Raw genomic sequence first — 27078 nt, 5'->3', positions numbered from 1 at the left:
CAAGAACAACCAAAACCCAAGCTCTAATCCAACAACAAATTAAAAAAACCCTCTCGCAAAGACAGTTTATAGTATTAGATATGCTTCTTGGTTCTTACAAAGATCTCCTTCACCTTGTTTGAATCTCACAAAGCCAAAACCGATGAAAGCTAAAGAGAATATTTCCTCTCTCTCCCTCTCCTTCTCAGACAACTCCTTTCTCTCCTTCCTTATTCTACACTGTTCTTAGTGACCTCGAGCGCCGTCATGTACAGTGCATGAGCAGAGACGGTTCCCATCAGGGAAGTGCCAAAACCTCTATAGAGGCCTCTGATGCCCTCATGGTGCAAGATAAAGGACATTCGAGAAACCTGCTTCTGCTATACCTAAAGTGAAGCAGTAGGAGATACAGAGAGTGAACTAAAGACGGTTGAGAGGGAAAGGGTTTGGTCGTTTTACTTCATGAAGGACATATTGGGTATTCAACATGTATAGGGGTAGTTTTGGTATTAAGAAAAAAAAATTGATGACTAAACGGTAATTCTTCACGGTGAGGGATGATAGGTAGAATCTTTGAGTTTAGGGGGAGGGGAGTGGTATTTTTGAAAAAATGTGGGGGAGCTTGATATTTCACCATAGTTCAGGGGAGGGGAGTGAATATCTTAAAACCTTTTCATTTTCTAAACCATCTTTTGCTCTCTCTCTCTCTCTCTCTCTCTCTCTCTCTCTCTCTTTTTAATGAGGCTGACTGGACTGAATAATCGAGACTAGAAAACCAGATTCGCAATGAACCATGTAAAGCCCCAACTCCATACCAAGCCACAATATTGTTCACTTTGGCCCCGGAACTCACAACTTTAAAACATGTTGTGACTCTAAAAGAGGTGCTAAAGGTTATCAATTAGCCCAATCGCACCCCTAGCCAATGTGGGACTAAAGAGATGCCCCCCCTTACCACCTCTCCGTGTCTTGTGCAACCTTTGGGACTCAACAGATCTGGGCCGTGTCTTGGGTGTGACAAAGTAGTTAGAATCTAAAGGTTGTAAGCGTAGTTGTTATAGAATCAAGGCGAACCAAAAAGTTGGAGAGCCACCTAAGGGCTTGGGCGACAAGGCACCTGCCTTAAGGCGAACAACCTAACCAAGTGTTATTTTTTTCCCCCCTCTTTTCTAACATTATTTAGTATGCTACATATACCTTGTATCATAAAAAAACCATTATTAAGCCACATCAAGTCATCAAAAATCAATTTTAAGACACATTAAGTCATAAAAAATCAACATTTATAGAAATGCTATTTTCTATAATACGTTTGACTAGTCAAATGATTTTATTTTACATGAGAATTTTTGCATGAGGTATACTGCAAAATTAGCTTTTCAACAAGTCTAATATTACTTAAATCTGAGCTGTAATGACAAAGTAATGTTCTGGTCAAACTTATTTTAAAGTGCGTGAATGCTGTTAAAGTCGTCTGAATGAAAATAATTTTATGGACATCAAAACAAAAGATTATTTTTCTGAAACTTTTGGTTTTTAGCAATGTTTTACTATAATAAGATTTATAATAATTTCAAAATTGAGAAAAATTCCAGCATTTGAAAGTTGAAAATCGCTCTTACAACAAAAAATCCAGTTTTTGTTCTTGGACTAGAAGGTTGACTTTTTATCATTCTAGAAATTGATTTTTAAACTATTTTTATTGGATTCAAATAAGGTGTTTTTGCTTATTTATGAATAATATCTTAAGTAAATGAATAAGTGCCAAAATATAAGGTGACATGCAGTGGAATAAGGCGCCAGGCGCCTAGGACCCAGGCAAACCGCCTGGGCAGCAAGGCGCTACGATGCCCTGGCGACACCTTGACAGATGTGGTTGTAAGAGAACAAGGGAGTAAAGGAGGAAGGAGGACAAAGATGTGGTAAAATCTTATATGTGAGAGAATGATGCCTCTCACACATATATTGCTTCACTAATATAATATGAGGAATTACATACACTTCCCCAGGGAGGTAAAAAGGAAAAAATAAAATTACAATAAAAGACAACAGGTAACTTAACTTGTTCCCAAGCTGCCCTTAGTACACAAACTCTAACACTCGTCCTCAAGCTGGAGAATAAATGTTATACATGCCCAGTTTGGACAACAGAGAACTGAACTGATAATGGATGAGCCCCTTTGTGAAGACATCAGTCTTCACAAAAGGTGTGCATATGTAACCAGAGTCAATCTTTTCTTTGATGAAGTGTCTGTCCATCTCTATGTTCTTTGTCCTGTCATGTTGCATAGGGTGTTGGGCTATATTTATGGCAGCCTTGTCACAATAGAGTCTCATGGGTGCCTTAGTATCAGATCCCAACTCTTGGGTCAGCCTTCTCAACCAGAGGAGTTCACAAACTCCACGAGCCATAGCTCTAAACTCTGCCTTTGCACTAAATCGGGCCACCACAGGTTGTTTTTTGCTTCTCCATGTGACCAGGTTACCACCCACAAATGTATAATAACTTGATGTAGATCTTCTGTCAGAAATTGAACGAGCCCAATCAACACCAATGTAGCCCTCTATCCTCAGATGGTCATGCCTAGCATAAAGCAGTGCATTCACTGGGGATAAATTCAAGTATCTGAGAATGCGGTAGACGACATCCAAGTGCCCGCTCTTGGAGGTATGCATATACTAACTTATCACCCCCATTGCATAAGTAATGTTTGGATGAGTCAAAGACAGATATATAAGCTTCCTGACTAGCCTCTAATGTTCCATGCATCAACAGAGGAAGGTTCACAGTCTTCTCCTAGTTTATGATTTTGCTCAATAGGAGAAATTCAAGGTTTGCGACCCAACATTCTTGTTTCTTTCAACAGATCTAGACAAGGATTAAAGTATCGGTATCGGTCGGTCAAAATTAAGATACGTATCGGAGGGTATCGTATCGTATCGGAGATACGCTAAGATACGCTAAAGATACGCACATAAATGGATAGGGAACACATTTTTATACACTTTTGCATAAAAAAAACAGTTAAAAAAAGTTATACATAACATGTAGAATGCATAAATACTTAAGTGGAGGGTATCGTATTGATAGACAAATATATTGAGTTGAAAATGTTCAAAATGATGAGGGTATGGTATTGATAGACAAATATATTTTTTTGAGAAAAATCAAAATTTTCCATGGAAGTTGTAGAACACTTGTTTTACATAACATATAAAAAATCTAAACATTTTTAATCATTGAGCATGAGTAGATCTAAGAAATTTGAAATAAATTGAAACCCTCATTTTCTCTTGAAAAAAGTTTGTAAATCCTTATAAATCCAATGATTTCATGTAATAATGATGCACAAAATGTGATTCTAAGTATGATGAACTAGGGGTGTCAATTCGTGGCCTGAACCGACTAAACCGATCGGGACCGACTGTTTATAGACCGGTCCAGCCCGGACCGTTTATTAAACGTGTTGGGCTTGAGCCCGGCCCGTTTATAAACAGTCGGTCTTGGTTTTGCTACTTGGACCATCGGGCGCCCGACCGAGACCGACCGTTTAACACCCGATCGAGACCGGCCTATTGTGCACTGGCCTAGCCCGACCCTTTAATGATTGTAGAATACCTATTTTACCCCCCAAATTAGAAAGTAAAAACTAAAAAGTAAAAACATGTTCATATTTTAAATAATGGTTATATTTGGTATCATTTATTAATTTATTGTCATTTTTTTGGGTTTGCATGAGTGGGCCGGAATATAAGAGCACATTTTAAAGAGGGGTCCGTTTAAAAACCGGTTAAAGCCCGTTTAACATTAAACATGTCCGTAGCCCAATTAAGGCCCGACTAAAGCCCGATTAAGGTGGCCCGATTATAGCCCGAGGCCGACCGACCGAATATAAAGTGTACCATGCCCTCAATAACTAAGCCCGATTAGTTAAATGGGCGGACACGGTGTAGCCTTTGAAAGTCTTTAAGCCCGATTAAGCCCGATCGAAACCGAACCGACCCGACCGGTTGACACCCCTATGATGAACCTTAGATTTGTAAAAAAACTTGAAAATCTAAGGTTAAAGTTGAAAAAAGTGAGTAAAGATTCAAGAACTTACTATTCAAAATTTTCAACTTTCAAGTTCAAGGTTCTTCTTGGACTATGTTTTTCTCCTTCTTTGAACCATTCACTTCGACAATGTTTCTTTTAATCTACCATTTGAGTCTCCAAAAAGGTGTGTGAATCAAAGGGGAAGAAAGAAGAGAAATATAGAAAACTATTGGTGAGAGTTTGAAGTGTTTGTTTCAAACAATAAAAGGCACATTCACGGGAATTTTCATATTTTCAGTTGATACGTACCGATACGGTACCGATACAGTACGATACGGCTCGATACTGCACGATACGGTGGATACATACCGATACGTACCGATACTCTCGGGAATTTCCAGATTTTCAAAAGTTCGTATTGTAGAGTATCGTATGTATCGGTACCGATACGGTACGGTACGATACGATACACACGATACAGCGATACGTAAAAGGGGGCCCAAAATTCCCCGTAGCGTATCGGTATGTATCGTGCCGATGCCTACCGATACGGATACGTATCGGCCGATACGGCACGATACGCACCGATACTTAAAACCATGGATCTAGAACAAACTTTTTTTGACATATATTATTCCCTTCTTGGATCTGGACACTTCAATTCCCAAGAAGTACTTCAAAGGCCCCAGATCTTTGTTCTCAAGCTATTGGGTTAACTAGGTTTTTGGCCTGGCTATCTCAGCTCTGTCAGCTCCAATCACCACAATTTCGTCAACATAAACAATCAGGGTTATGATGGTTCCATTACCTTGCTTGGTAAACAAATTGTGGTCAGCCTAACTCTGGGAATACCTATTCTTCAGAATAGTCTGTTTGAACCTTTCAAACCACACCTTTGGAGACTCTTTGAGACCATATAGAGCCTTTTTGAGGAGACACACCTTCCTCCAACTGAAGGGAACTTGAATCAGGGAGGAGTTTGCATGTACACCTCCTCTTTTAAATCACCATGAAGGAAGGATTCTTCATATCTAACTGATATAATGGCTAGTCTTTGTTTACTGCCAGTGATAAAAGGACCCTTATGGAATTATGTTTAGCCACAGGAGCAAATGTCTTATGATAATCAATCCCATACACCTGGCTGTATCCTTTAGCCACTATCTTTGTCTTATATCTCTCAATAACACCATCTAACTGGTACTTGATTGTGAAGACCCACCTGCATTCAACTGGAATTCTCCCCTTGGGAAGATCAACCAATTTCCAAGTACAACTTTTCTCAAGAACCATTATTTCCTTAGACATGGCTTGCTTCCACTTAGGGTCAGACATAGCTTCAGTGACATTCGTGGGAATGGAAATAGAGGAAAAAACAATAGTGAAAGCAACACCTATAGGGAAAAGAGCATAATGGGAAACAAAAGATTAATGCAAGCTTTCTTTCTCTTTTAATGGCTATAGGAAGGTCTAACTAAAACGAAGGAGAAGAGTTGTTACATGACTGAGGAAGGTGGATCTCAGGCTGTAGATCAAAAGAGGACTCTTAGCAGGTCTTCTTTCCCTTTCTTTTATACACAAATAACTCCCTCGCATTATCAGAGCCTGAAACACCACCTGAATGATCAACAATGTCAACAATTTTCACCTCTTTGTGTTTCCCAATGTCAAGCATAAAAAGGGAAATAGGCAAGGGGGGAGAAAAGGAATGACATCAACAACCTCTTCATTCCCATTACTCTCGCCTTGAAGAGGATTCTGATGGGAAGAAAAAAAGGGTACAAGCTCAAGGAAGGTGACATATTTGGAGAGAAGCCGCCATCAGGAAGAAGGATGATAGCACTTGTAACCTTTGGTAGTGGAGGAATAGCAAAAAAAGATGCATTTGAGAGACTTGGGGTCTAGTTAAGTCCAAGAGGATTTATTAACATAGACATAACAAACACATCTAAACACCTTGGGGGGAAGAGAGAAACTAGAAGACCGAGGAGACAAGGATTCCAAAGGAGTTTTGGAACCAAAAAGTTTTGTTGGTATGCAGTTGATTCAAAAAGCAGTAATAAGGAGAGCATTGGACCCAAAAGTTTTGGGAACATGCATTCCAAAGAGAAAACTCCCATTGACTTCCAACAAATGGTGATTTTTATTATCAACGACCCTATTTTGTTGGGGTGTGTCAATACAAGCCAGCTAATGGATAATGCCGTTGTTAGTAAAAAAGTTTTGAACGTTACTATACACCTACTCCCCCCTTTACCATAATGAACAATTTTAATTTTGCTTTCAAACTGATTACAAATCATCTGATACAAAATTTTGAAGGTATCATCAACATCACTCTTATGTTTCATTAGAATAGTCCAAGTAGCACGGGAAAAATCATCAACAATGAAACAAAGTGGTGATAACCAAATAAAGAGATAGTAGTAGAGGGTCCCCAAACAACAATTTGCACAATGTAAAAAGGAACAATAGATCTATTACCATTATAGGGATACGAAGAGCGACAATGTTTGGCAAAAATATATGGTTCACAATGAAAGAAATGGGAAGCAGAATAATAAGTAAATAAATGAGGCAACTGTTTCCTACAACAAAAAAAATAGGGATGGCCTAAATAGTGTTTCCCCAGCATTTGAAAGTTGAAAATCACTCCTACAACCAAAAATCAAGTTTTTGTTCTTAGGTTTGGGGGTTGACTTTTCATCCTTTTGGAATTTGATTTTTAAACTATTTTAATTGGATTCAAATAGGGATATTTGCTTATTTATGAATAATATCTTAAGTCAATGAATTAAATGATATTTAGCATAAATAAGTGCCAAAATATAAGGCAACATGTAATGCAATAAGGCGACAGTTGCCTAGGACCTAGGCAAACTGCCTGGACACCAAGGCGGTGCGTTGACAACTATGGTGATAGCACGAGCAAGAAACCTTCTCAACCGAAAACATCTTCAGTACAGGGTTTTAAGTATCGGTATGTGTCGTACCGTATCGGTCAATGCGTATCTGTATTGTTCCTTACCGATACGATGCACATCGATACGATACATAGAAAAACCCTTTTGTATCAATATGTATCCTATGATACATATCGATACATCACCGATATGATACGATATGCACTGATACGTATCGATACTCTATGAAAAAATAAAATCAAGTGAAATGTACATTTCGGTATGTATCGGTACGTATTGGTGCGTATCGACCGATACATACTGTTGCTGCCGAAAATCCGTATGAGCTGATCCTGCACAAGCACAGACTGTAGAGGCCGGAGCTTTATCCGGGGTTAGTCCTCCGAAGCTCAAGTTAGGGATTGGCCGCACAATTTTTGTTATAGGAGTAATGGTCTGGGTAGTAATGCTTACCTTTTTCCTTCTTCTCGGGCCCTCTTATATAGCTTTTAGGGTTTAGGGTTTCCCTTTCCCTTGGAGGAGTCCTCGGGTCCAATCTCTTTTCCTTATAGAGTTTTAATCGGATTCGTCCTATCCCCTCGTGGGGATATTCTCTTCACGCGGTTAACGTGGTAGAGCCCTTGCAGCCTCTGTCAGGTGGGTGACACGTGTCCAGGTGCGCGACGCGTGTCCTTACCCTACTGGGCAGTCAATTTGGCCGTATCAGGAGCCCCCTTACTCCCCCAAGAGACTCTTCCTGTGGGAGTAATCAAGTTTTTCATCTTTTCTCTTTTTTTATTTTTTATTTATTTATTTATTTATTTTTTATCCCTTCGGCCTTATTCCTTCAGCTTCGGCTCTAGTCCTGCTTGCGACCGAGTCCTTCGGTTAGCCGACGTGAAGACCTTCGGTCAGTTTGGCTCGGCTATGCCAGAGCCCCCAACCGAGGTAAGGACCTTCGGTCAGTTCGGCTCGGGCTTGTTCGAGCCCCCCGTCCGAGGTGAGGACCTTCGGTCAGGTCTGTTCGGCCTTGGCCGAACTCCCAACCGAGGTGAGGACCTTCGGTCAGGTCCGTTCGGCCTTGGCCTGAACTCCTAACTGAGGTGGGGACCTTCGGTCAGGTCCGTTCGGCTTTGGCCGAACTCCCAACTGAGGTAGGGACCTTCGGTCAGGTCCGTCGGCCTTGGCCTGAACTCCCAACCGAGGTGAGGACCTTCGGTCAGGTCCGTTCGGCCTTGGCTTGAACTCCCAACCGAGGTGAGGACCTTCGGTCAGGTCCCTTCGGTTTTGGCCGAAATCCCAACCGAGGTGAGGACCTTCGGTCAGGTTCGTTCGCCTTGGCCTGAACTCCCAACCGAGGTGAGGACCTTCGAGGACCTTTGGTCAGGTCCCTTCGGCTTTGGCCGAAATCCCAACCGAGGTGAGGACCTTCGGTCAGGTTCGTTTGGCCTTGGCCGAAATCCCAACCGAGGTGAGGACCTTCGGTCAGGTCCCTTCGGCTTTGGCCAAAATCCCAACCGAGGTGAGGACCTTCGGTCAGGTTTGTTCGGCCTTGGCCGAAATCCCAACCAAGGTGAAGACCTTCAGTCAGGTCCGTTCAGCCTTGGCCTGAACTCCCAACCAAGGTGAGGACCTTCGGTCAGGTCCGTTCGGCCTTAGCCTGAACTCCCAATTGAGGTGGGGACCTTCGGTCAGGTCCGTTCGGCTTTGGCCGAACTCTCAACTGAGGTAGGGACCTTCGGTCAGGTCCGTTCGGCTTTGGCCGAACTTCCAACCGAGGTAGGGACCTTCGGTCAGGTCCGTCGGCCTTGGCCTGAACTCCCAACTGAGGTGAGGACCTTCGGTCAGGTCTGTTCGGCTTTGGCTTGAACTCCCAACCGAGGTAAGGACCTTCGGTCAGGTCCGTTCGGCTTTGGCCTAAACTCCCAACCGAGGTAAGGACCTTCGATCAGGTCCATTCGGCTTTGGCCGAACTCCCAACCGAGGTGGGGACCTTCGGTCAGGTCCATTCGGCCTTGACCCGAACTCCCGACCGAGGTAGGGACCTTTGGTCAGGTCCGTTCGGCTTTGGCCGAACTCCCAACCGAGGTAGGGACCTACGGTCAGGTCCGTTCGGCTTTGGCTTTGCCTGAACTCCCAACCGAGGTAAGGACCTTCGGTCAGGTCCGTTCGGCTTTGGCCTGAACTCCCAACCGAGGTAAAGACCTTCAGTCAGGTTCGTTCGGCCTTGGCCTTAACTCCCAACCGAGGTGAGGACCTTCGGTCAGGTCCGTTCGGCCTTGGCTTGAACTCCCAACCGAGGTGAGGACCTTCGGTCAGGTCCGTTCGGCTTTGGCCGAAATCCCAACCGAGGTGAGGACCTTCAGTCAAGTCCGTTCGACTTTGACCTGAACTCCCAACTGAGGTGAGGACCTTCGGTCAGGTTCGTTCGGCCTTGCCTGGACTCCCAACCGAGGTGAGGACCTTCGGTCAGGTTCGTTTGGCTTTGGCCTGAACTCCTAACCGAGGTGAGGACCTTCGGTCAGGTTCGTTCAGCCTTGGCTTGAACTCCCAACCGAGGTGAGGACCTTCGATCAGGTCCGTTCGGCCTTTGGCCCGAACTCCCAATCGAGGTGACGACCTTCGGTCAGGTTCGTTCGGGCGCAAACCTCGAGGGTTCATACTCGGTGACGTGGAGGCGCCATTAATGCTCGGGTAGTCGTACCGTTTTTCTTCCATCTATATAATGTGGGGGTCCATTTGTGGGGCACTTTTCTTTTTCCCTCGGAGAAGCTTCCTTCGGTCTGTGTTTCCTTCGGAGAGCATACCCTCGGTCTCGACTTTCCTATAGTTTAGCAATACTCCGAAAGTAAGTTCCATGTCTTGTTCGTCGGGCTACAGTCCATCGTCCTCCGAGAGGACAAAGTCTAACCGTAGGCGTCGGAGTCCAGGGGAGGTCCGAGGGATGTCCTCGGACTCCACCGATTTTCCCTCTTCCCGCGACTCATCGTCTGCGGCCTCGCCGTCTGGGTCCAAGGGTGGCTCAAACGGTACAGGATTTAAGGAGAGGATGCTCGATTCCTGAGCCCAGACGCAAGAACCCTTAGAGGTGGAGGCTCTCCACATCGTATCCACAATGGATGAGCCGGAACTGGAGGAGCTGAGGGCCTCCTTTAGTATCTCGGACGCTTTCGAGCTCCGGCTGCCCAGACCGTCTGACCGAGCCAGCTATCGGAACTCCGAAGAGCTGTGCATGTACAAGGTGTTTAAGGCCGGCCTTCGGCTTCCCCTCCATCCCTTCTTCGCCCGAGTGTTTCGGCACTATGGGATTTGTCCGACCCAGCTAACACCGAACGGATGGCGGCAGGTGCTCAGCTTCGTCGTTCTTTTCTCAAGGCACCAGAGGCCTCTCACCCTCCCTCTGTTCATCAACTGCTTCTTCCTTCAGGCCTATAAGGGGCTTTCGGGCTGGTACTACTTCTGCCCCCGGAAGGACCTTCGGCTACTGAGTGGTTACCCGACGTCGATCCATGGGTGGAAGGAGAAGTTCTTCGTGAGGTCGTCCGAGGGGGTGCCCTTCTGCACTGTCTGGGATATCCCTGACCTTAGGGAGGTGAACTCCACCCCTGCCCTCTTCGGGCCAGACGCGGAGTCGTTGGCGATGGCGAGGCGACAAAAAACCTGTCCTCCAGTCGAGGCCAACTGCATTAAGTCCGACGCCATACTGTTCAGATTCGGGCTTAGCCTGGGTGAGTTAGGCTAGCCCCAGTTTATTTCCTTTGGGCGTCAGTGTTTCGTACTGACTCCTTTCGTTTTTTATGCAGTGCAAATCTCCAGGGCCGAGGCTAAAGCTGCCGCGGCGACAAGGCAAGCCCAAATAAGGGAGGCCAGGGCGCGGGATGTCTAGCAGCAACCAAGGCCGAAGAGGAAAGAGAAGAAGGGGCCCTCCGAAACTCCGAAGAAAAGAGCTAGGGGCGAGGGACCGAGCACCGAGGCAGTCCAAGCCCTCACTGCTCCTGGCCGTGACATGCCTGCCCGAGACCCCTCCCCCGTCGCGGACTTCAGAAGCCCGAGGGTGGGGAACGTGAGGGCCAAAGTCGGATTTGTCCCTCAGTGGTCGGTCAAGGACGATGACACGTTGGCAGTCGCGCGTGTTGCTCGTGAGCTGGTGATGAAAGGCAGTCTTCCCCGAGATGCCGCCGAAGCTCAACGGCAAGGGACGGCGGCTATGATAACCAACGCCTGCATCTTCATGGCCGGGGTAAGCTTCGGTCCTCTTGACCTTTGTTTATTTTTCACCACAGCATTCTGACCTTCGGTATCTCATGTAGGCCCAAAACCAGATGGGTCAGCTGGAGGTTCGGGTTGAAGCTATGGGCCGAGACCTCGAGATCGCCGAACGAGAGAAGGCAGTCTTGGAGAATGAGCGTTTGGTCCTCCTCGAGAAGGTGGAGCACTTGGAATCGGACCTCCTCCTTACGCGCCAGGAATGCGATAGGAAGTTGGTGGAGCTGAAGGCTCAGATGAAGGTGAGGGTTCAGGAGGCCGAGGCCGAGGCCCGAGGGGCCGAGAAGTACAGGTCCTCCGAGGACTTACGTGAAGAAATTAAGTGTGCCATCGCCCCTGGGTTCACCATGGGCGCTACCGAGGTCCGAGACTGGGTCCTCGAGCGTTACCCAGGGGTCTCCTTTGAGGACAGCGGGCTCATCTTCGAAGAGGAGGGTATTGAGGCGGCCCCATCAGCCACCAAGGTTGCCGATGCCGACGGTGGAGGCTGCAGTGAGGAAGGTGAGGTTCAGCCACAACGCGAGGTCCCTCCGACTCCTGGTCACGATGGCTCCGATGGGGAGACCCACCATGTCGAGGATGAGGCCGTGAATCCGATGGATGCCCTCTGAAGCCGCCCTGGGCCTTGGCTCAGCCCTTGAGCTTTGTTTTTGATATGAGCCTTCAGGCTTCTTCATGTAATCTCAGCCTTCGGGTCTTTTGATGTACTCTCGGCCTTCGGGTCTTTTAATGTACTCTCGGCCTTCGGGTCTTTTAATGTACTCTCGGCCTTCGGGTCACTTTTTTTTTTTTAATGACTATTTCCCTTTGTATGCCTCGACTCACTTTTTCGTCTTCTCTTGGGTGAGGTGATCTTCAGCCCGTAGATACGTGCAAGGAGGCCGAAACCCATTGTTGGCAGCCTAAGGATCTGCACGTCTACTTTAGCACGGCTCGGTCCTGCTCCCTCGGCCTATCCGAGAGGTTTCCCGAATCCGAGGGCTATGGACTTTTGAGGGATCTTGAACAAGTGTGGTTTTCACCAAGTGTTATATTCCCCCTCAGCTCCGGCTGAAGGGTCCTTTAAACTGGTATTGATCCGAAGATCCAGCTGAGGGTAGATCCTTCGACCGTTGTCCCTCCCTCCCAAATTGAGGACCTTCGGTCAGGTCCCCTCGGCCATTGGCCTGAGTCCCGAACCGAGGTAGGGACCTTCGGTTAGATCCGTTCAGCCTTGTCCTGAACTCCCAACCGAGGTGAGGACCTTCGGTCAGGTCCGTTCGGCCTTGGCCTGAACTCCCAACCGAGGTGAGGACCTTCAGTCAGGTTCGTTCGGCTTTGGCCGAACTCCCAACCGAGGTGAGGACCTTTGGTCAGGTCCCTTCGGCTTTTGCCTGAACCCCCAACCGAGGTAAGGACCCACGGTCAGCTCGATTCGGCCTTTGCCTGAGCCCCCGACCAAGGTGGGGACCTTCGGTCAGCTCCGCTCGGCCTTGGCCTGAGCCCTCGACCGAGGTGAGGACCATCTGACAGCTCGGCTCGGCCTTAGCCTGAACCCCGACCGAGGTGAGGACCTTCGGCTGTATCCGTTCGACAGAGTTAAGGTCACCATACGGGAGAATTCCTCTCAATTGCCGTAAACCAGCTTTCGTATTTTTCATGAATAAGATCCTCCGAAGTTTAGGATGAGGAATTACAACTTAAAAGTGCATAGGAGCAAAAATTGCAAAAATTACAAAAACAAGTGTGCTTGCTACTTCACTAGTGATAGAATTTTCTTAAGTTCTCAGAGTTCCACGATCGGGGTACCCTTTCTCCCCCCGTAGTCTCCAGGTGATAGGACCCTGGTCGTATTACCCTTGAGACTCTGTAGGGACCTTCCCAATTTGGAGCTAGCTTCCCTTGATGTCTCAGGTCTGATACTTCAACCTTTCTGAGGATGAGGTCACCCATTCTGAACTCTTTCTTTCGAACTTTGGTGTTGTAGTGCCTCGCAACCCTCTGTTGGTAAGCGGTCATCCTTTCTTGCGAGGTGTCCCTGACTTCGGCCAAGAGGTCTAAATTCGCTCGGAGCCCTCCATCGTTTCCCTCTTAATTGTAGTACTGAATCCGATGGGTTACGACCCCTATCTCCACTGGAAATACAGCTTCAGTGCCGTAAGTAAAAATGAATGGTGTTTCTCCGGTGGCCGATCTCTCAGTTGTCCGGTAGGCCCAGAGGATGTGGTGTAACTCGTCTGCCCATAGTCCTTTGGCGTCATCCAGTCTCTTCTTCATTCCTTGAAGCAGTGTACGGTTGGTTACCTCTGTCAGCCCGTTGGTCGGTGGATAACCGACAGAGGTTTTCCTGTGGTCAATGCCGAGGGCATCACAGAACAAGTCGAAGGTCGGGTTGGCGAATTGAGTTCCATTGTCCGTTACCACAACCCAAGGGATTCCAAATCGATAGACTACTGTCCTCTGGAAGAAATCCCTTACGTTCTTTTCGGTTATAGTCGCCAGTGCTTCGGCTTCTGCCCATTTCGTGAAGTAGTCTACCGCCACCACGACAAATTTCCTTTGTCTCGTGGCCAGGGAGAATGGCCCAGGATGTCGATTCCCCACATGGCGAATGGTATTGGGCTCGATAGAGATGAAAGCTCGGTAGAGTGTAGCCTGGGAACGGGGGTGAACATCTGGCACTTGACGCACTTCTTGACTAGTGATTCCGCGTCCTTCCTCATGGTCAGCCAGTACAGACCCTGCCTTAGCACTTTATGTGCCAAGGCCCGGGCTCCCAGGTGTTGGCCGCATATCCCTTCATGCACTTCTCGGAGTGCGTACTCGCCATCGGCGGGGTCCAGACACTTCAGGTACGGCATGGTGAACCCCATTTTGTATAGTGTCTTGTCCTTCAAGAGGAAGCGTGCCGACCTCATTCGTACTTTCCTTGCCTCGTCCCTATTCTCTGGGAGCTTTCCTTCCTTGAGGTATTCGGTTATGGCATCCATCCAGCTATGGCCGTGTTCGCCTACAGGCAATACCTCTCGGGGTCTTTCGGTACTTGGCTGTGGTAGCACTTCGAAATACACCGATCATCCGAGGTCAGTGAAGTCGGAGGTGGCCAATTGCGATAGTGCGTCTGCACTAGCATTCTCTTCCTGGGACACCTGCCTTATCTCAAAATCCTTGAAGGCTGTTATTCTTTCTCGCACTGTCTTCAAGTATCCAACCATCCTTAGTTCCTTAGCTTCGTAGTCTCCATTCACCTGTCGTACCACGAGTTGTGAGTCACTATGCACCACCAGCTCCTGTACCATCAAAGCCCGAGCCAGATTAATTCCGGCTATTAACGCTTCGTATTCTGCTTTATTGTTGGAGGCATCGAAGTCGAACCATAGGGCGTATTCTATCTTGAAACCCTCGGGGCTGACCAATATGATTCCTGTGCCGCTTCCTGCGCTGTTGGAAGCTCCATTCACGTACAATGTCCAAGCCTTTTCCCCTTGGTCCTCAGCGATCTCCTGGGGATTATCAGGGAGCGTCGTCTCGGCGATAAAGTCTGCGAGGGCTTGTGCTTTAATTGCGGTTCTCGGTTTGTATTGGATGTCGAATTCTCCCAACTCTATGGCCCAGTTTACCAGGCGACCAGACATATCTGGCCGCTGTAGTATCTTCTTCAGGGGCTGGTCTGTGAGTACGCATACCGTATGTGATTGAAAATAGGGCCTCAGCTTTCTTGCCGCTGTGACCAAGGCATACGCCACTTTATCTGTCTTTCTGTATCTTGTTTCGGCATCTAGCAGGGTTCGGCTGACGTAGTATATTGGCCGTTGTTGCCTTCCTTCTTCCTTCGTTAGTACTGCGCTTACCGCTACTGTTGATACAGCAAGGTACAGCTACAAGGTCTCCTCGGTATTTGGCTTCGTTAGTAGTGGGGGTGCGACCAGGTACTCCTTCAGTTGTTCAAAGGACTTTTCGCACTCCTCCATCCATTCAAACTTTTTGGCCCCCTTCAGTGCTTTGAAGAAGGGCAGGCACCTGTTAGCCGACCAAGACATGAATCGCCCGAGGGCGGCGACCCGACCTGTTAGCTCCTGGACTTGCTTCACATTCTGGGGTGACCTCATATCCCGAATGGCTTGTATTTTCACCAGGTTGGCTTTAATTCCCCTCTCCGAGACAATGAAGCCGAGGAACTTTCCCGAGGCTACTCCGAATGCACACTTTGTCAGGTTCAGCTTCATGCCGTACCGCCTCAGCACCTGGAACGCCTCTTCTAAGTCTTGAATGTGTCATTCCGCCTTCAGGCTTTTTACGAGCATATCGTCCACGTACACCTCCATGGTTTTGCCGATCATCCCCTTGAAGATTTTATTCACCAGCCTTTGATACGTGGCCCCTGCGTTTTTTAGCCCGAAGGGCATGACTTCACAGCAGTACAGTCCTCCCTCGGTCACGAAGGATGTTTTCGGGACATCCACCTCTGACATCTTGATCTGATTGTACCCCGAGTACGCATCCATGAAGCTCAGCGCCTCGTACCCTGCCGTGGCATCAATGAGGAGGTCTATCTTCGGCAGGGGGTATGCGTCCTTCGGGCATGCCTTGTTCAGGTCGGTGAAGTCGATGTAGATTCTCCACTTTCCATTTGCCTTCGGGACCATCACCACGTTGGATATCCACTCCGGGTATTGGATCTCGCGGATAAACTGGGCCTTCAGCAGCTTCTCTACCTCTTCGTCTATTTTCTGCTGTCTTTCGGGGGCGAAAGTCCTCTTCTTCTGTTGCACCGGCTTCTTCGTCAGGTTAACATTCAGATGATGCTCTATTACCTCTCGATCTATTCCAGGCATGTCTGAAGCCGACCAGGTAAAGACGTCAGAGTTGTTTCGGAGGAATGAGACGAGTTTTTCTTGTTGTTGCCTTGGCATTGTAGCCCCGATTTGGAATTGCCGAGCGTTATCCCCCTCTTCGGTCTCAACTTGTACCAGATCCTCAGCCGGTTCCCCCCGTTGATAACTGGCACCATCGCGTAAATCCTCTATCGGGAGCGCCTCGCCTGCCTTTTCTCTTCCCCATAAGGTGGTGGCGTAGCACCTTCTGGATGCCTCTTGATCGCCTCGACATTCCCCGACACCGTTCTTGGTTGGGAATTTCATTTTGAGATGGGGGGTAGAGACGACGGCTTTTAGTAGGTTCAAACCAACCCTCCCTAGTATGGCGTTGTATGCCGAGGTAATACCTACTACCAGGAAGTTGATTATGACTGTTACTTGGCGGTCCCCAGTGCTGGCTCTTACTGGCAACTCAATCGATCCTTCCACTTTTACTGGGACGCCGGAGAATCCCTGCAACGGGTGTTTGACTTTCTTAAACTTTCCTTCGTCTAGGCCCATCTTCCGAATAGCTTCCAAGAACAGGATATCAGCTGAACTGCCGTTATCCACTAAGATCCTCTTCACTCTACAATCTGCTATGGTCATGGTGACTACCAGGGCATCGTTGTGCGGGGTGTGCATCCCTTCCAGATCGTCGTCTGAGAAGGAAATAACCGTCCCGATCCTCGCCTTCTTATTCGACCATTCAGCCACATGCACGCTTCTCGCATAGGATTTTGCCTTCCTGGCCGAGAATGAACTTTCTCCAGCGGCTAGGCCTCCACTAATGGTCGCTATAACTCTAGTTGGGCTCTTATTCTCATCTCGGAGGCGATGGTCAGTTTCCTCGGGTGTCTGGTCCCTTTGCCGTTCCTGATTGCCTCTGCGGGCAGGCCCCCTTTCTTTCATAGCGAGCTCTGCCATCTCTCCGACGGTTATCCCTACGGCCATTACCGTCTTGGGCATCCTCCTTTTCGCAGTCCACGAATCGGCCTAGATATCCTCTTCGGATCATTCCTTCTATCTCCCCCTTGAGGTGCCAACAGTCTTCGGTGTTGTGGCCATGGTCTCTGTGGAAGTGGCAATACCTGTCCATATTGCGTCTCTCGGGGTGTCATCCCATCTTCCCTGGACACTTCATGGCCCTGGCATCTGGGGAGTCCTTTATCTGCATCAGTACCTCCGTTCGTCTCCGGTTCAGGGGTGCGTATATTTCGAACTTCCTTGGTGGACTGGGTGCCCGACCGCGTTCAGACTTTTGTCTTTTGCCTTCTTCGGAGGGTTTGTCGTCGGCCCTAGAGGTCCTTTTCCTTCCCATCTTCCTTTCAGCTTCTTCATCGGCTTGGAGGGTTTCTTCCATCTGAATGTACTTATCGCACCGAGCTCTCAGCTTGGCCAGGTTCCTCGGTGTATGCTTTGCCAAAGACCTTTTCAGCTCCTTATCCTTGACGCCTCCCAGCAGGGCTGTGAACTCTTCTTTCGGGTCCAGACCTCTGATCGTGATTTTCTCTTGTTGGAAGCGCTTCATGCAGTCCGCAGTGATTCTCCTTCATGTTGCTTGATGTTGGTCAAGTTCAACGTAGTCTTCTGAAGGGGTTGGCTACTGGAGAATCCCTTCACGAAGAAGTAGCTTAGATCGCTGAAGCTGTGGATCGACTTCGTCGGTAGAGGGTTGTACCATAGCCTTGCCACTCCTCTGAACGTCAATGGCAGGGCGCGACACATGATGTTTTCCGAGACTCGATGGAACTGCATGGCCACCTTGAAGCCTTCCAGATGATTGACGGGGTCCCCAGACCTGTTGTAGGTGTCGTACTTTGGCAGGAGAAAGCCGATCGGGAGCGGGTCCCTCATGACCTCATCAGCTAGAGCCGTGTCATTAGTGAGGTCTGGCTCGCGAGCTCCCGTCTGATTTTCTACCACCTTATTGATCTCATCTTTTAGGTCCAGGATCATCTGCTTCAACCTCGAGTCCCCGTGTCTTTGTTCGTCTCCTTGTTGTGGTTCCCCTTGTCGGTCTCCGGCGGCATGCCGCGTCCTTCCCCTGGGTACGGGACTTTCCCCCGTTGCTCTGTTTCGAGGATTACGAGCGGACCTTATTGATCCCGTACTGCTCTGGTCCTCGTCTTGAGCTCTCACGGGCTGGATGCGGGGGCCTTGTGGTGCTCTGCCGGTCTTCTGAGAGACAGCTTTGGAGACCTCCTTCATTGCCTCGGCCATTCGGTCATATTTGTCCTGGAGGGCTTCGAACTGCTCCCTTGTCACATATTCCTGCGCTCCAGGAGGGGGGGATCACTATCTCCGCGCACCGAATATCTGGCCGAATGCTGGTACCTCACGGAACCTTCCCGACCATCGTTCAACCTTTCTCGTCCATTTTCCGTCAAGGGAGGGAGCCCTCCTGAAGGTTCCTCCTCCCCTATGTTCATGTTCGATGCTGCTCTCGTCTTCTTATGATTGTAGGTTCTCCCCACCATTACTGTCGTTCCCACGGACGGCGCCAATCTGTTGCTGCCGAAAATCCCTATGAGCTGATCCTGCACAAGCACAGACGGTAGAGGCCCGGAACTTTGTCCGGGGTTAGTCCTCCGACGCTCAAGTTAGGGATTGGCCGCACAGTTTTTGTTATAGGAGTAATGGTGTGGGTAGTAATGCTTACCTTTTTCCTTCCTCTCTGGCCCTCTTATATAGCTTTTAGGGTTTAGGGTTTCCCTTTCCCTTGGAGGAGTCCTCCTCGGGTCCAATCTCTTTTCCTTATAGAGTTCTAATCGGATTCGTCCTATCCCCTCGTGGGGATATTCTCTTCACGTGGTTAACGTGGTAGAGCCCTTGTAGCCTCTGTCAGGTGGGTGACACGTGTCCTTACCCTACTGGGCAGTCAATTTGGCCGTATCACATACCGATATAGTACGATATGTACCGATACAGTGCGCTACGGTCATATAATGGCCAAGTTGGGTCATTTTTCAGAAAAAACACAATTTTTTGAGGGGTTTTTGTTCCAAAGTTGCTGCCAGCATATTACTCTCTAACTAAAGTGGAAATCAAGGTTGGGAACACGGATTTTACATTTATGGGACAACTACAAACCTTGAATTCTTAATGCGATACCCTCAATTTGGTGTTTATGCATAATACATGTTATCAATAGCTTTTTTTAATAAATTTTTTATGCAAAAGTGTATAAAAAGTGTTTTCTATCCATTTATATGCGTATCTTAGAGTATCTCCGTTACGTATCTTAATTTTGGGCCACCGATACGGCGACCGATACAGATACTTTAATCCTTGCTTCAGTAAGCCACATGCGAGTGGTTCATCTATGCCACCTTCATGACCTAATTGGCCATATTCATCATCTCGACGGGTTTTGAATTTTTGATTGAACCCCTATGATGCAAAAGGCTGCCCATTCAGTGTTTCAAATGCATATGGTATAAGCATGTCTCTGCCTAGTATCCAACGGCTCGACAGCCTATATTGACAAGGATTCTTTTATATCTCTTGCTCCAAAAGATCAATCGAATCTTGAGATAGATAGTTTGGAGGTAGAGCATGAGCTTGGTGAAGTCAACAACAACAGTGACGGGAGCAACAACCTTCTTTATGTTCATCATGCATTGACAACTCAGAAGGTAGTTGAGGATGAAGATTGGCGTCGTAGCAGTATCTTCCAAACCTGTGTGAAGTGCAATGTGCAATTATGTAGCATGGTGATTGATGGAGGCAGTTGGATTAATATCGTCTTTGAAGACGTTTTCGCAAGTAGGTCTTCAATTGCACCTCTCTCTTCCTTTTGTTTTCTGTTCTTACCCCTACCCTGTTACTGTTGCACCAACTGAACCGCAACAGACTTGATTGAACTCTCTAATGAGCTGTCCATCGAGTCTGAGATTTGGGGTGAAGGAAGGCCTTCCATAGGCAACCTAAACCATAGGAACCTTCCTCCTGAATCATCTTCTGTAGTGTGGTTTAACACTAGAACCAGAGCTGGACCTTTGCTCTAACATAAGATTCAGTTGCTGGTCCTAAACTCCTCTTTACAAACTGTTAGGCCTGCAGGTACTGAATCAAAGAGGGCCTTTGCTGCGATTTAAAATCTAAAGCCCTAGTTCAATCAAGGTTCTTTCAAGGGAGTTCTTCTCTTTGGAGATTTCACTTCTTGCTGCTGGTTGTATCGTCTTGAGGTTGAAGATGTTCCCCCCTGCTTTTCAATAGTATAATTTTAGAAGTGGACTTCCCATATTGCCCTTCCTTGTTATATTAATTAAGTCTTGTCCCTTTATTTTGATTTGTTCCAAGTTTATGCTCACTCAATAATTCTTAAATTCATTTATACTCTCTCTTTTACCTACCAAGTAAACCCTTGAGAATTATGATTATTAATCAGGTGGCCACTATACTCTTAAGTTGAGTTTCCTACTATTCTATTGGGCGCACAGAGTCCCTAGACAGGGTTTTCGAACCCTGGGATCGCATCACTTCACCACCCACCATTCCAAAGTATCACCACCTTTGTTGCACTTTGTTCTCCACAATGCTGCTGCTCCATTGAAGAGACAATATGTTATTTGGAAAAATCATGGGCTGTAGCAGCAGCCCTCTTGTATTTAGAAAATAAAAAGTATGGGTTACAAAAATAAGAAGTGATCACTACTAATAGCTTACAACTTAAAGATGGAAAATTCCTGTAATATCTCTGGTTTCCATAACATCAATATAGAAACTCTTATATTGCTAATGGCTTAGCAACTAAAACTAGCACAAAGAAATAAATCTATGACAAAATATTAACTAAACTAAATATCCTTAACATGTGACAGCAACATGGGCCCACCGAATCTGCCACTATATCTCCTCCGGCTACATATGGGGCAGAATTAGGCTTATGTATTACCAACATATGGGCCCAAGTATGGGCTTGACTATAACTTAAGTTGATGGCCTAATGTGGTCTGGTTAGAACTTTCAAGTCATTGGCCTTAATAGGGGCCGGATCTGGCTGGCCCTTTTGGTTCTTCCTCCTCCTAGACTGACCTTGTACTGCATCATTCTCTCTCTCTCCCTCTCTCTCTTTCTCTGATTGGGTATTTTGGGGACTTGTCATTTATTGGTTTATCCAATTTCAGATGGGGTATTAACATTCCCCCCCTGCTTTGTTTGAACCAGAGCCATGCAAATCGCTACAAGAGATACATTGTTCCTGTCCTCTCAGTACAAATGGATTTTTATGTGCGGGTCTTTGTGCGGATATTCACGTGGGTGACTTAATTCCTTATAAATGAGCATTAACATTTGCTAGTATTTGATTTGATAAAACATAGTTTTAGTGTCCCAATTGTACCTTAGGCTATTGAACATTTGAACCATCCATATTAATTAAAATTGCACGGTTGTGTGATATTGCAGTTCTGCAAGTGCAATGAAGAACACGCCTCTTAAGCTCTCTTATGTTTATCAGTGCATTGGCTGTGATTCTTTCCATCTGCAGTGCCTTGGAAGGACAGTAGAGAAGGTTTGCATCTGTTTCCATATACCCTTGCTTTCTCTAAGTATTATTGGAGGCTAACAACGATATTATAGAGATGCATCTCCCAACAGTATAGTAATTGTGAACTTTTGAATGCATTAGAAAAATCGAATATGGGCTTGCATTCAAAATAAGTATCTGAGTGGATGGATAACCCAGAATATCTTAGAAACAGTAATTGCAAGAAATGACGGGAAAAGTCCATTACGTGAAGTAGTGAAATGATTCTTTTATAAAAAAATTGACATAGTTTTGTATAATTCATATTAGTTTGCTCAAAGCACATCATTTTGTATCGGCCTCATTTTATCTTTCAGATTGAGAGCTAGACAAATCTGATTATTTCTGCCGCCAGGCTAAATTGATTTGGATGTTTGTTGATTGTTATTTGTGTATATCAATGTCTGGTTTACCTACTTATGACAAGCATATGAGATTTATGCGTAGGGCATCTGTGTGAAAATGTTTGCCTCGCCAAATTGTGTTTATATCCTTGCTTCCAACACTGCATCTTGCGATGCATCATAGTTGTCAAAGAATTGCTTAGGCTGCGCCTATGCCTAGGCAACAAGACTTCTTTTTTGGGACCTAGGCATTCCACCGCCTTATTTGTATTGAACGCTTTGGTTCTCTTTTCTTAAAATATAATGCCTTTTCTAATGTTTTCGTTAGATTTGTGTGGTATGTTTATCCACAGTGTGACGCATGGGATCATGCCTTTGTATTAAAAAAAAAAATTGAAAAAAAGAAAGGGAGAAGAAGATTTCATTGTGAGACAAAGGAACCAAAGTTGGAACCTTTCTCTACTGCTTGCTTCCATGGTCAGTTGGCTGTTTTACCTAAATTATTTGACTTTAATATAATGGTGAAAATTATAAATAAAGGGAAAAGGAAGGAAAAGAGAAAAATTGAGTCAGCTGGTGGGTGATATTTATCCAATTGTGCCCATAGTTATCACGGAGAAAAGGTGAACCAAGGCATTGCGGGGAAGGGGGAAGAATAAGGTGACCAAGTCTTATTTTTTTATTTTCCCTCTTTTCTAGCATTATTGAGTATGCTATGTATACCTAATATCATAAAAAATCAACATTTAGAAAAATACTCTTGTTCTATAATAAGTTTGATTGGTCAAATGATTTTATTTGTATATGAGAATTTTTGCATTAGGTATAGCACAAAACCAGATTTCCAACAAGTCTGAGATTACTTAAATCTGAGTTGTAATGACGAAGTTATGTTTTGGACAAACTTATTTTAAATTGCATTAATGATGTTAAAATCGCCTGAATGATAATAATTTTATCAAAACAAAAGATTATTTTATTGGATTTTTTCTTTTTAGCAATGTTTTACCATGGTAAGATTTATAAAATTTTCAAAATTGAGAAAACCCCAGCATTTGGAAGTTGAAAATCACTCCCACAACCAAAATTCCAGTTTTTGTTCTTGGACTGGGGGGTTGACTTTTTATTCTTTTAGAATTTGATTTTTAAACTATTTTTATTGGATTCAAATGGAGGATATTTGCTTATTTATGAATAATATCTCAAGTAAATGTTCTTAAATGATATTTGGCATAAATAAGTGCTCAAATATAAAGTGACATGAGATCAATAAAGTGACAGTCGCCTAGGCCCTGGGAAAAACCGGCTCGATGCCAAGCCGGTGCCTTGACAACTGTGATTGTGCCCATGTGTCCTCTTCCAATTGACAATCTCAAAAATATCTCCGTGTATTATGTGACTCCTCGTCTCCTCGTCTCCTACTCTCCTCCACTCCAATACCCTTACGATTCATGCGTATTTTAACAAAAACGATTATATAAATTCTAGGTGAACTTGTTTGTCGTATGTTACAAACTTAAAGTACACTAATGGGGACCTTAGGGTGGACATTTGTGTCCATGAATCCTGCCATATGGTTTATATCCCTTTGGGTTTGAGAAGTGGGGACGAAATTGTTGTTGGGTCCCAATTGACATTGAGAGAGGGTGAATCAGTGTACCAATACTTTTCCCTTTCTGACTGTACATGTTGATGAGGCAACCACTGTCGGCACTTGAATAAATACACACATAGTTGTGCACACACTGAGCCTCTTGACATGGGCACTTTCGGGTGTGCACACCCATCCTGCGGCCCATAAGCACTCCAAAAATAATACAGGCAATGTGAAAGAAACCACACCCACAGCATAGATATTTTTATGAGGTTCGACAATAAGCCTATGTCCCTAGAGTAGTGTCTATGAAGGTTTCGTATCTATTCAATATACCATTTTAACTGCTTTAACAGTTGGGAGCACCCACACCCAGTTTTCCCAGTATAGAAATGAGAGGGCACTTAGTTCCAAGTACAAGTGACTGACCTAGCATAGGACTAGGAGGGTGCACACAATGCCTATACAAATAACAGTATCCATTATGGGAGAGAACATTCTCCCAATAAGACGATAAAATCAAATTTAGGCTTGTACAAATTGCCCTACAACGAAGTTCAAACTAACATATTTCTACTAGTCTCTTTTCTTATAGCTAGTATGCAGACACATACATAGACAATGATATCAAAGTAATTTTCAGAGATGAAAATGCTTACAACCCCTGTCTGATGTATGCAGAGATGTCTTAGAGAACCTAGAGATGAATCAAAGAAATCAACTTGTCTAAAGTGCTCACTGGAATCTTTAACTCTACCAATAGGATGGAAAACTTGACTCTCCAAGTGTGTCCAACCATGTGGGGACCTCTTTTCTTCTCAATATCTCCCCTTTCGTTCTCCTTTCTTTTATTTTCATCTTCTCTTTTTCTTCCTTGAAGTTGATTCACTTGGGTGTGGGAAGAATTGGGATTAATATAGTACTTTGATTTGTTTCCTTTATTGTTAGTGTAGGGTGTGGTCAAGTTAGTAGGGAGATTCAATTTCAGATTTCAGTTGCTAATTTAGGTTAGTTTCCATTAATTGATGGTATTTTCTTTTAAGTAGTCATGCAAGACAATAGAGATTTCAGTTTTGAATCCTGAAGAATTGAAGATTGAATGAAGTCTTGGTTTGTGACAATGGCTGCCGTTAGCTTTGGACACCTTTTCCCCTCTCTAATATTTTCTCTCCTTCTCTGATCTTCCTCTTCTCTCTTTTCTTCCGTGCTTCTTATTATCACGTTTGTTTCCTCTTTGTTTCATTGGTTACTGTTCACCTTCTCTGCTGGGCGGTAAAACCAAACACCAAAAGGAAGCTTGCTGAACCCTTGTCCTTTACCGATTAACTCAGAGATTTGGGTCGAAGGGTGCTGCCTTGAAGGCAACTCAAACCCTAGAGTATTACCCCCAAAGGTTGGTCCTGCTGTGAGCAATCGACTTGAAACCAAATCTGGTTCTGCAACTTGTGCCAGGTATGATTGCAGCAGTGTAGTTCAAGTTTCAGCTCCTCCGTTTGAAGATTGGTTGCTTGGATTCAACACGGTTGGGGAAGGCGAACCTGTTCCCAGATTTTTGTGAGGGTTGGAACCTTGGTCAGGCGGCTGGATCGATTTCTGGGTTTTGTTTTTATGCCTACTGTTTATCGTGAAGAAGAAGAAGGCTGGTTCTCTAAATTTACAAAGATAGTTACTTAAAATTACATAAAACCCTCTGTACCTGAACTTTAGTTATGTTTATACCCACTCTTCTTCAATTTCCAGAATAACCCATTCTTTTAAAGTTTTAAATCTAGAACTACCCAGTTGCTAATTACTTACTTTTAAATACCTTCGGATATTACGTGTTTGCCACCCAAACTCTTAAGCTATCTATCATTCTTGTGGGCCCATAAGCTATCCGATTCCAGCTTTTGGATCCCGGATCCGCGTCGCTTGTCTTCTCATCAATAAACCACCATTAACACCCAACTACCAAACTCAAAAGACCTCCAATGAAGCACACATGGTTTGCCTTTGTTGTTGGAGTTCAATCAATATACATAAGAGAAGGCGAAAGGCTTCTCTTCAAAAACCGTGGTTTTTCCTCACTCTCCTCGTTGTTTTTTTCATTTCAGTTGGGTGTAGCTCGAAGAAACAAGCACACTACAACTTGAATAGGTTACAACGGAGCTGTGGTTAGGGACTTATGGGCATTTGAATTTCAGCCAACCAGAAGCTTCCAAAGGGAATCTTTAATTAGCATATGGAGTATGCACGCAACACCGTAATGTGGAATGCATCTCAGCCATCAGATCTGTGTCTTCAAAATGCACTTCAGATTGCATGTGTTGGATCTGTATAAAGGAGTTGCCGTCAGATACGCATCTAACGACCGCATGGTCCCTAAGGACCATAAGGTCTACGACAAGATAACTGTCAGCCGTTAGATGAAGATCTTCAAAGAGTGCTTAACATTTGGCCGTTAGATCTTGACAGAGGCACAAGGCGCGATGGCTGCTCAATCAGCTTCCACTTGATGCATGGATCTGATGATATGCAAGAGCTGATGTCGTTGCAGGCGATGTTTCATGCTCCCATTGGACACGGGGTACGATGCATCCGATGTCCATTGGATCAACGAGAATGAGCAGGAAAACTTGGTGGTCGTTGTATTTGGATCCCTCTTACGTGACCACTGGCGACGAATGAAATGGCATCTCGATGACGGCATTCATGTACATGTGAAGCACATAATATTGGTTTGCTGCACTGTGACATGGAGCATGGTGTCTGGGTACACTCTGCCACTGAAAAAGCTTGTGGTGGAATCTCTTGCGCTAGGTGTTAGGGCAAACTTTGTGCCCCTATGGATTAAGCATCTCAATGATGTGGCTCTTATTGGGCCGCTGATAAGGAATCAAGCAAACTTTTGAATACTTCAAATAACCCCTTCTGTCGTAATTTTCTTTTCAAAAACCACAAACTCTCTTGGAACAAATCTAAATTGTTGGTTTATGATCATCCGAACTTCTGGTAATTACATAAAGATCCTCAAACTTTGCAAAAATAAAGATGCAACCATGTAGACACAAAAGCAACATCGAGATCTTGTAGAATTGGATTTTTGGGATTTTTCGGAATGATCGTGCAGAAATGGCCATATCTTTTTCATGCAACCTCGGATTTCGACGAAACGAGTTGTGTTGCGTTCATGACTTGGAGTACTACAATTCTCCATAACAACCCAACTTCAAACTCAGCCCCCTAAACTTTGCATAGGCTGTATATTCTTCGTCCAATATCTGATCGTGGAAAATCCGGATGGGTTAGAAAGAGGACGACAAATAGTTGTCGAGGTATCGCCAACGCGCCAGGTGACTGTCGCCTTATTGGGCTGTATGTCTCCTTATGTTTAGGCACTTATTTATATCAAATATCATTTAAGTAAATGTTCTTATATTTATTTACTTAAGATATTATCCATAAATATGCAAATACCCCCTATTTGAATCCAAAAAAATGTATAAAAATTGAATTCCAAAAGGATAAAAGTCATTCAGCAATCCGAGAGAAAAAAACTGGATTTTTGGTTGTAGGGGCAATTTTCAACTTTCAAATGCTGGGATTTTT

General features: G+C 45.4%; 1 protein-coding gene across 3 annotated transcripts in view; it reads left to right on the top strand.

Moving 5' to 3' along the window:
* Nucleotides 1-27078, top strand: part of LOC122079354 (probable tRNA (guanine(26)-N(2))-dimethyltransferase 2) — a 65420-nt gene that overhangs the window by 6754 nt on the left and 31588 nt on the right. For 2 of the 3 annotated variants that reach the window (XM_042645749.1, XM_042645750.1), the window contains exons 7-8: nt 21192-21280; nt 21432-21537. The exons of the other annotated variant lie outside the window; for it this stretch is intronic. In XM_042645749.1, coding sequence (XP_042501683.1) covers nt 21192-21280; nt 21432-21537 — 195 coding nt within the window. The remainder of the gene's footprint in view (nt 1-21191; nt 21281-21431; nt 21538-27078) is intronic. 3 annotated transcript variants of the gene reach the window in all.

This window comes from Macadamia integrifolia, chromosome 5 (genome assembly GCF_013358625.1).
Source record: "Macadamia integrifolia cultivar HAES 741 chromosome 5, SCU_Mint_v3, whole genome shotgun sequence".
In the NCBI taxonomy this organism is placed as follows: Eukaryota; Viridiplantae; Streptophyta; class Magnoliopsida; order Proteales; family Proteaceae; genus Macadamia; species Macadamia integrifolia.
Note: the sequence above shows the minus strand (reverse complement) of the source record. Positions and strands in the feature narration are given on the sequence as shown.